This window comes from Diabrotica undecimpunctata, chromosome 2 (assembly GCF_040954645.1).
Source record: "Diabrotica undecimpunctata isolate CICGRU chromosome 2, icDiaUnde3, whole genome shotgun sequence".
Lineage (NCBI taxonomy): Eukaryota > Metazoa > Arthropoda > Insecta > Coleoptera > Chrysomelidae > Diabrotica > Diabrotica undecimpunctata.
Window position 1 is genome coordinate 166,635,742 of NC_092804.1, and position 10,406 is coordinate 166,646,147.

Below are 10,406 nucleotides of genomic sequence, written 5' to 3' on the forward strand. Positions count from 1 at the left end.
TTGAGTTTATGTACAATTCGACAGATATAGCTGCAATGCTCAAGGTCACTTCATCGATAAACGGAGGAGCCGATAGTCAGTTGTATGTAATTTTTCGAAGCGTAAACATCCATATAAAACCATTGAACATAAATTTTATTGCGTTTGCTACGTTGTCAGATAACCTCGTAATTCGTGAAATAGTGATTTTTTGTTGAATTTTCATAATATTCTAGTACGCAAGAGGTGAAATTTCTTATTATTAAAATGAATCACGTAAGTGCCGTAAAAAATCGGGTTCTGAGTGCACAAGCTCGTGAAATTATATACTCGGTTTTAAAATTTACGCAACAGGAAGCAGAAGGAAATGTTCTTCTTATTGAGTTATCGAAAGTGCAAGAACGAGTAGCTGCTTTGACAGGTAAATCGATTGTATAATTATATTAAAATGTATATAATATATTATAAATGTTTTGCATACTTAGATTACCATTTTTTGTTATAAATCAATTAAAAAAACAGATGGTGTTATAGAGATATAGAAAATAATCGAATAAGAGAAAAAAGTTAATATAATATTTAATTGTTATAGGTGTCAGTTTATCCAGCGTCAGAAAAATAGCTAAAGAGGGTCATGAGGTTGAAAATGGAGAAAGCCCCGGATTCTCCACACCTAATAAACGACAAAAAAAGTCCTCAAAAATACAGCTAGATCCATGTGATCAAAGTATATTACGGAGACAAATATATGATTTTCATCTTCGCCATAAACAAGTTCCCACAATTAAAAAAATTCACCAAAAATTTGTTAATGAATTGAATTATGCAGGTAGTAGAGAAAGTATGAGGATCCATCCATTCCACAAACTTGGGTTTCGCTGGAAAAAAACAGTCGACAACAGAAAAATGTTGATAGAGAAACACGAAATTAGACATTTAAGGCTGCAATATCTGAGGAATATCAAGGAAGCAAGAAATGCAAATAAATTTATAGTGTTTACTGACGAAACTTATTTACTTACGAGCCATATTGCAAAAAACAATTGGTGTGATACCAGTAATAATGGACTTAAAAAACCAGTGTCAAAAGGGCAACGCTTAATTATTGTTGGGGCAGGAAATGAACAAGGTTTTGTTCCTGGTTCTTATGTGAGGTGGAAGTCGACGTCAAAATCTGGAGACTATCATGATGACATGAACTATGCAAATTTTAAAAAATGGTTGGAAGAAAATCTTTTGTTTAACTTGCTTCCGAATATTGTGTAACAGTGTTAGATAATGCGCCATACCATAATACACAGGAAGATAAATGTCCCACATCTGCATCGAAAAAGTGTGTTATGCAGGAATGGCTTCGGGAAAGAAATATTGCATATACTGCCTCTATGTTGAAGCCTGATCTCTATAACATAATAAAATTGCATAAACCTCGTTATGTAAAATATGCAATCGATAGAATTATACGAGCACAAGGACATGATGTATTTAGACTCCCACCATACCATCCAGATTTGAATCCCATTGAAATGGTTTGGGCAGCTTTGAAATCATATGTAGGAGCCAGAAATGTAGACTTTACATTTACATCAATCCAGCAGCTGTCGGACGAATTTTTTGAAACCTTTCCTGTGGAGGTGTGGAAAAAAATAACAGACAAAGTCATCGCAACTGAACGTGAATTGATGTCAAAAGAGCCACTAATTGATGTAGTCGTAGATCGTATTGTTATTAATCCAGATGAAGATTCAGATAGCGACGATTTACAATTAAATTCCGACAGCGAAAATAGCGAACTTGATATTTGAAAATAAAAACAGGTAAATTTATTTTTATAAGCTTATTTCCACAACCGTCGGAAACAATTTATTTTAACTAAATATCGCAATTCTCAGTATGAAACAAATTTAGCTTTCTAATTTAATAGATTTCCATTCATTCAGTTCATTTTAATGATTATGACTAATAACTTCAGCAAATAACATATTTTATCAATTACCATTTTAACATTTTAACTTTGATATTAGGGCTCTGATAATAAATATAATTATAAACTCATTACAGTAATTATGGAGTATTAATATTACAGTTCAATGGACAACCTCTAAAATAATATTCGATTAGGCAACACCGCATCAATCAATGTCTGGTCAAGTCAAATCGTCACCATCGCAGTTATTTCTGTTTACTTGTACCTACCTCCATACACGTGGAGAGAATAGCTCCTTGCCACCTTGCTCCAACTGATTATGCAGGGAAAGATCCAAGGAAAGAGAAGCTTAGGGAGGCGTAGAATGTCATGGCTGCGCAACCTGAGAGAGTGGTACGGATGTACATCAAATGAACTTTTCAGAGCAGCCGTCTCAAAAGTCCGAATAGCTGTGATGATTGCCGACCTCCGCCGCGGAGATGGCATTTGAAGAAGAAGACCTACCTCCAAAGCAAGTACAATAAAATGTTTATTTTATACACTTGTTCAATAATGGAGTGTTTTTGAGGAGACCAAATTGTTTAATACAATTGATTTTTGTCCTATATATTTATCTGTCACATTCTTAGAGGTAATTTTTCGTTTAATTTTGATATTACATACTTTAATGAAAAGATCTCTGTATAAACTAAAGCCGATAAAACTGAACTTGAGAACTTCAATGTTCGTAAGACGAAATTGCTCAAAAGAGATATTAATATCATATATTGCTGCTTGATTCAATTAGTCAGACAAATACTTATTAGCGTAAAGAGTATAATATATACGGTAAGTAGGAGCTTGATAGAAATTTTGACAAAATTGATGATTGTGAATACCTAATTACTTTGAAAAATTATAATATGACTATAATATATAACGATGACTATAAATTATAACTAGAAACCGAATATATATGCACTAAAATTTTCAAAAATATGATAAATATTTGCAAACATATGCATAATTTTTATTTAGATATGCAATATTTTTTTTACACAATAAATTATAAATGAATTTGAATAAAATGTAAATGAGAAACAAATCAAAAATTGATATCGGTCAGTAGTTTAATTAAAAAACTCTTTTAAATAATGTGTAAAAAACTCTATTTTCTAGTGAAAGAAATTTTTTTTGTGATTTGTACCAAATGAGATCTCTCCTAGTAGTGATACTTTAAATACTTGACGTAAGTGAAATATTGTAAACTTTAAATTAGTCGTTTATATCATTGTTCTATTGTATATCATTGTTCCGAAAATGGCTTTGTAAACCGAAAAGCGCTCAGCAAAGAATTAAATGTTTACACTTCAAGAATACTTTCCTCTTTTCATTCTTAGATTCATTTAAAATATGCCTAAAAAAAGCTGCATTGAAACTTTCGCATCACAAACGATCTCACGTCACGGGAAATCCTTCCACGAAGACAGCAATAGGTGGAATTTGCAGCTGAAGTTGTGTAGTTTTGAAAACCGTACTTGTGCCATCGAAAAAAGGAGTTTTAATTGTTTTAGATTTTTTGTGATATGAAAGTTTAAATTCAACGTTTTTTATGCAGATTTTAAATGCCATATTTTTCTTCTTAGAGTCCGTCTTTTTTAAAAATTTTTAATTTCATGTCTAAGATTCGATAACAAACAAAATGGTTAAGAAATAGTTAAGTTAAATAGATAAAGTAGCTCATATTAGAGCTTTCTTGGAAAGGTTTGTAGAAAATTGCATATTGTCCCTCTGATTTTTGACAGTTGACGAGAAGCTTGAATTGTTCAGAGAGAGATGTGCTTTCAGGCAATATATGCCAAATAAGCCATCGAAATATGGAATCAAGGTACATGTATTAGTTGACGCACGTACGAACTACCTACTTAATATGAGGGTATACGTGGGACAACAACCGGAAGGTCCATTCTGAGTTAGCAATTCCCCAAAAGACATTGTAGAGAGGTTGGTTGCTCCTGTGTCTGGGACAAAACGCAATATAACGTTTGGTAACTGGTACACTAGTCGTGATCCCTTGGTGAAGTTGCGTGAGACTCATAATTTAACTACACTAGGTAATATTAATAATAAATAAGCCAGATTTGCTCATAAAATTTCTGCAAGGGAAGGGAAGAGAAGTTTTATTCAGTATATTTGGATTTCAGAACGGATACACTATTATTTCGTATGTACCAAAGAAACGAAAAGTTGTTTTACTTATATCTTCTCTCCACCATAATACAACGGTAACAGATACTCATAATAAGCTGAATGAAATTTTCTTTTATAGTTCGACCAAAGGCGAAGTTGAAGTAGTAAACGAGCTATCTGCAACGTATAATATAGCACGCAACAGTCGTTGCTGAATCGCGACTGTCGCTAATGAACACTGCGAGAATCAATAGCCAGATCAATCTCAAACAAAACAGCGATAGTCCTAACATTGCTAGAAGGCTTTTCTTGAAGAAACTGCGTTTTCAATTGATCGAAGAACATCAAAGAGAAAGAGTGAATAACCCTAGATTATCTAGAGAGTTGAGAAGTAGTATACGAAAAATTTTAGGTAAAAATTCTGGACCACCTGCAAAGAAATAGAGACAGTAAAACTAGATACGTGTGTCAGGCATGTGAACTTTTCTCGTGTTTAGAACACTGTGTAACATATTGTGAAAATTGCTCGAACTTTAAGAACTGATAACTCAATAATTAATTTGTAGAATTTGATTCTGCTTTTTTCTTTGTTAAGCCAGATACTCCTTTAATTTGTAGTTTCTTATTTTCATACTATTAATCTCGAAAGGTATTAATTCTCTGGTCAACAAAAAAATTTGTTATTTCATATAAGTGGCTATAAATGTTTAATATTAAACTATTATTAGCAAATGTTTATTTGCTAATAATAGTTTACTGTTATTAGCAACTATACAGATTCTTATTTAATTATTGTTTTCTGTCCCCGCTCCCCGTACGGGGGTGGATTTAGGGGAAAGCCCAGAGATAGGAGTAGCAAAGAGTTTTGTTTCCTTTTTATTGTTTTAGAATAGACATTCTTAGTACAATTCTGCTTGTTCGTATATCTTTTAGAGATTCAGTAGCAGTTTCGTCCTTGCCGACTCGACCAAAATTTAGAATAAAAGAAGAGTAGCGCAACATTGATGATTGCCAGAACTGCAAGCGCAAAACAGTCTAGCAGGATTTAAGTAAACTGTAGTACACATATATATTTATTATTACTGTGATAGTAAGTACATTATTAAATAAAAAAATGTCAAAATCAGTATTTTTCATCACTGTACTTTCATTTAATAGATTGTCAACCATTTTATTTTATTATTTGTAACAGTAGTTATCGTAATTCTAACTGAAAAAGTAATTTAAAACATATTTATCTAAACACATTTTATACTGATGCGACTCCCTACACAATGTCAAACAAAACAATAAATATTTCAAAAGTTTTAGTTGAACCCGCCCAATGAAACCTCAATCATATTCAACAAAGCAAACACTCATTTGATGATTGAAAATGCAACTAGCACTACCCCCCGTTTGTCGCAGAGTCCCGCGATCAAACAACAAATTTTGTTTGAATTTATGCAAGGATAGTCTGATTGACGCGTTGCACCAAAAATTTGCTGCCGGATTTTCATATTTTATCATAAAATTCATTACTCATATACACTGCAATCTAGTTGAAAATTTTGCTAATTCACTGTATGATTTTTTTGGCAAATAAATGCACATTTTTCCGAATAAACGTTCATGACATCTCAGATATTAAATATTTTTTTAGTTTTTAAATGATTATGCGATAGTCTACTTATCGAAGGTCTTGCAGTCTTCGCCAGTGCCATCTTTAAAAAAGAAGATGTCAGAATATTTTCCAGTCGTGGTTTACAAAAAATTAAAACACATTCTAAAAATGTTGTGTGTGTGTGTGAGAGAGAGAGAGAGAGAGATGGCATTAGACAAAAAATCTTTTTGCCACAGAAAATTGTTATAAGGATGTTTAAATTTTTATTTTAGAATCGTTTATAAACTTGATTAGAATATTATATATAGATTTGTCAGAATATGATAACAGATTGCTGATGTTAACTGGTAGGCTAATATTGAGATCTCCGACAGATTTACCATCACAAGGACAGAAAGGGGTTTCATAGATTCCAATTATATGCAGATGCTCTGGAAAGAGGCCATGGTTAAGTTTTAACCGGGTTATTAACGAAGAATGTACTTTATTATAGTTAAAATTAAAATGGGAAATATTTTTTGGTAAGCATGGATGAATAGAAAAGTAATGGTTTCTTGAAGCCTTCTGAGCCTCTTTATATTTTGACATCCATCTTTCCCTGCCAATACTCCTGATAATAGGAAAAAGATCTTTAAAGTAGTAAAAATTTGTAATTTCTGATATCTCAGATGTATTTTTTGCCATACCATCCACTAATTCGTTTCCAATTACTCCATTATGTCCTTTAACCCAGAGTAAAGTAACTGTTTTTTTTGTGAATTTTAGATCATGTAATAATTTTTTGATATCAAGTATAATGGAGTTTTGAAAACTATCCAATGGATGGCTACGAATAGCTTGTAATACTGCCTGAGAATCTGATACTATTACGATGTTCTCACAATAATTAGTGACACACCAAGTTAGTGCTTTCTGTACAGCAGCAGCCTCGGCTGTAAAAATAGAACAACATTCAGGAATTCGATATTTCTCAACATAATTGCTGTTTGAAACAAAAAAAGCGAAACCAGTACTTTCAACAGTTTTTGAACCATCTGTATAAATTATTGTTAAATCTTCCCCTAATTTGCTTAGTATGGATTTGAATATCATATTAGTTAAAATTGGCAAGTCTGAATAAGAGGGCATTATAATGGTTGGTTTGTCTATCAGAACTTCAAAGTCTTGTATGTAAAAAGGAAATTTTGGTAGCTGTAATATATAAGATTGAAATGAATTCGTATCGATAAAAGATTCTGCAAGAGGAGGAGAATTTTTTATTCTAAAATAAGAATTTGTTAAATTTTCTGTCAAAAGTAAACCTATTTTGTGAACAATAGTTGTATTAAACGATCTGTATGTTATTAGACGTTTGTTGGCTAACATTTGTCTACGTATGTGTAAAGGTGGTTCCTGGGCTTCTGCTAGAACTGCTTGGTTTGGTGAAGACATCATAGCTCCTAGACAAATTTTTATTGATTTAAATTGTATTCTGTCAAGAGTTAATAGATTTGTTTTGCATGTTGAACCGTAAAGAACACAACCGTAATCCAGAATGGATCGTATGTAGGATCTATAAAACATTAAAGAGATATTTTGATCTGCACCCCATCTTTTTTTAGAAACGAAACGCAGAAGGTTAATTCCAAGTAACTTTTTTTTGAAAAACAGAGTTGAATATCCGTAACTAACTGTATGAGAGCATCAATGGTACCTCGACCTCTACGAAATCCATACTGTGAGTAGGGAAAAACTGAACTACTTTCAATAAAATGTTCTAATCTAAATTTTATAAGCCTTTCAAAGGATTTTGTCACACATGATAATAGAGAAATGGGTCTATAAGATGATGGAAGTTCTGGGTTTAAGTTATATTTGAGTAAAGGGCATATGATAATATTTTTTAAAGTATCGCAATATTCGTGTTTCAACCACCAACTATTAAAGATTTGTAAGAGAACATCTTTGGCATTTGATGGCAATTTGTCCAATATCTTATAAGTAAAACCGTCCAAACCGGGGGCTGTATTTCTGCTTTTTTTTAGTGCGAAATCAAGTTTCTAAAAATGTTATGTATTATATTTATATGAGAATAAATCACAAATAATTGTAATACTAGAAAAAAATTAAGAAAAAACCAAGAATTAGTTACAAAGGAAGCCTTACATAAAACTAGAAAAATATCCAACCAAATCTTTGGAGAACAGATTACACTATACACTATAAAAATTTCAGGAATACGTTACATGATTCTAGAGAAGTAGAACATCACAGCTAAATGGAGTCTCAAAATACCCGAAAGAAAACCTACCCCTCTGACGAATTTGCAACAGCATGGGTTCTTCTTGCAGCAAACTATCTAAGTTTCTTCTAGATTTAATAAAGCCATTGACACTGTTGCTTTTGAGTATGTTGCACATACGATAACCTATATATAACATATGAGGACATCAGAAAGGGAATATAAATACATACGTTCAATCTAGAACCCGCTGGTGTCTCCGCTTCAGCTATATGTATATTACTACAGACAAATACTAAGGAAGACGAGTGCCTAAGTCGTGTGCCTAGGTCTATGGACTAGTGTGCCCTCCGATGCGCATTAATCCACCTCAAAATCCTTCCCATTGGCCAATTGACTTGGAAATCCTTAAAATTGCTACACAAGCGTGTATTAAACATGTCGGTCAGGCAAGTCAATCCATCTCTGGCTTTCCTATAGTTATGTTAACTTGAAAGCCCTACTGCTGGTGTTCTGCTCCTTTACTTTTACCTCAAGATTCTGCAGCTGATTTTTCTTCTACTTTAAATGGTGTTTTATTTTATACGCAAGATATAGTTAGTCTTTTTCAAGGCTAACACGAAAACACTTCGACGATTCATAGCCAAAATGAACTAAGCAGAGATTACTTTACCTACCACAGTTGAAGCACTCTGTAGAGCGTACAAGGTAGTAAAGGCGGTTCGAACCCCTTTCTCCGGCGAAAAGACATGGCGCTCAACTATCTACACGACCTCACATCCAGCTAGACCGAAGGCAACACGAGTAAATCCACGTCATGCTGGATTCAAGAAGACAGCGGGAAGAGCCACCGGATGTTAGAGTGTCAAATCTAATATTTCGCCATCGAGTTCTTCCGCAGACCTGATGCCTTCATTGTACCAGATGTCTTCGGCGAGCCAGGATTTTACGAAGTTAGTTAGAAGTCTTAGAAGCTAAAGAGGTCCCTAAAGTAGGCCCAGTTACTGCCTGCCCTACCGATATGTGGTCCTAGTCACCATTGCTAGAAGACGAACACGTCGAAGGCCACAAACCGAGAATGCCACTTGCAGAGGAAGGAGATGATTACCGTGCCGTGGAAGTTGTTGTAAGTGTTGTGTTATGCTGTGTTTCGAACAATTTTTATCTCCAGTTGTAATTTTTGCATTTGTCAAACTTTGTATTCTTTTGCACTTTAATAAATTCTTTCCAGTCACAGAGTCTTCAGAGGAGGGAGTTAACTTAAATTACTTCTCATTGACTAATGGACCTTAAAATCGCTACACACACGTGTATAGTTATGAGCGATTTTCAAGTGGGCCAAGTCAGTCCTCCACGGGCTCTCCTAGAGTCATCTACACTCTGGGACTCCTCCTTCTGGGACTCCTTTCTACTACAATTGGTATTTTATTTTTGATGTGTATAATCGAACAGCCCATAGCAAAAATGTACTTAGCAGAGGATTCTTCACCTGCGACGGTGGAAACCCTCTGCAGAGCGTACGAGGCAGTAAAGGCGGCTCGGCCCCGTTATCCGACTAGAGATACCTACATTCTATATATGGTAAAAAGGTCCTTGTAAAAGTTCTTTTAGAAACTAATATATTGTTCACAATATTTTTACCAAAGCGTTCACCAAATTGATTAGCTCTTGGGTAAGTTTTATGAAACGCTAAACTAAAAAGTTACATAAGTTGAAAAGGGGTTATAAAAAATATTAATGAAAATTACCTTCTGTTATATTTAGATGAGGATGATTTTATGCAATCAAATTTAATTGTTGTTTATTAATCAATCAACAATTTTTTAAGGAAAGGTAACTGTTCGTTGTGCATTTACTAAAAAGATGCAAAAGAACAATTATATCTCAAGAAGCTTGCTGTCCCGCTTTTAAAAACATACCGTAGTATCTCTGTAAAGTAAATACACTGTTTAAAATCTTTAAAATTACTACTTTAAACTTTATCTTAATGAAACATTCATCTCACACTACTTTTTGCACTTTTATGTTTATATCTTCGAGATTTGAGTCATTTTCTGTTTTCTTTTTCGATTTTTCTTTTAACAACATGACAATAAAGCAACCTCTAACTTTTCCAAGGTTCAAATCTCAAATATGTTTAATATTGCAACCGCGATCGAAAAGTGATCTTACTGCGATTAGTTTCGTAACGTAAACCACCTCAACTGATACGATGAGCAGTAAGGGTGTTCACATAAGAATTGTCGTAAGTCACACTCTCACTCTATTGCTCAAGTAAAGCTTACTTACACTCTTGTCACATCGTAACCAGTCCTGAATCTCATTATTTCATACGTACTTACACTAATTTCTATGATTTCACAAACATTTTTAGTGGAATATACAGTCGTATAATTCACGATCTCTTGCTGATTAAAATTTTTAAACTTTAAACTTATACAACTTTGAACAGATACAATAAAAAGTGAATGCGTATCTGGCGAAAAATAAAAAAAACTATTACAGTC

General features: G+C 33.4%; 1 protein-coding gene across 1 annotated transcript; it reads left to right on the top strand.

Moving 5' to 3' along the window:
* The first annotated feature begins 1,319 nt into the window (after nucleotides 1-1,319).
* LOC140433983 (uncharacterized protein C21orf140 homolog) lies at nucleotides 1,320-1,784 on the top strand. The gene has a single exon (XM_072521952.1). It carries the CDS (start codon nucleotides 1,320-1,322, stop codon nucleotides 1,782-1,784), a length of 465 nt encoding a protein of 154 aa, XP_072378053.1.
* Nucleotides 1,785-10,406: the final 8,622 nt, after the last annotated feature.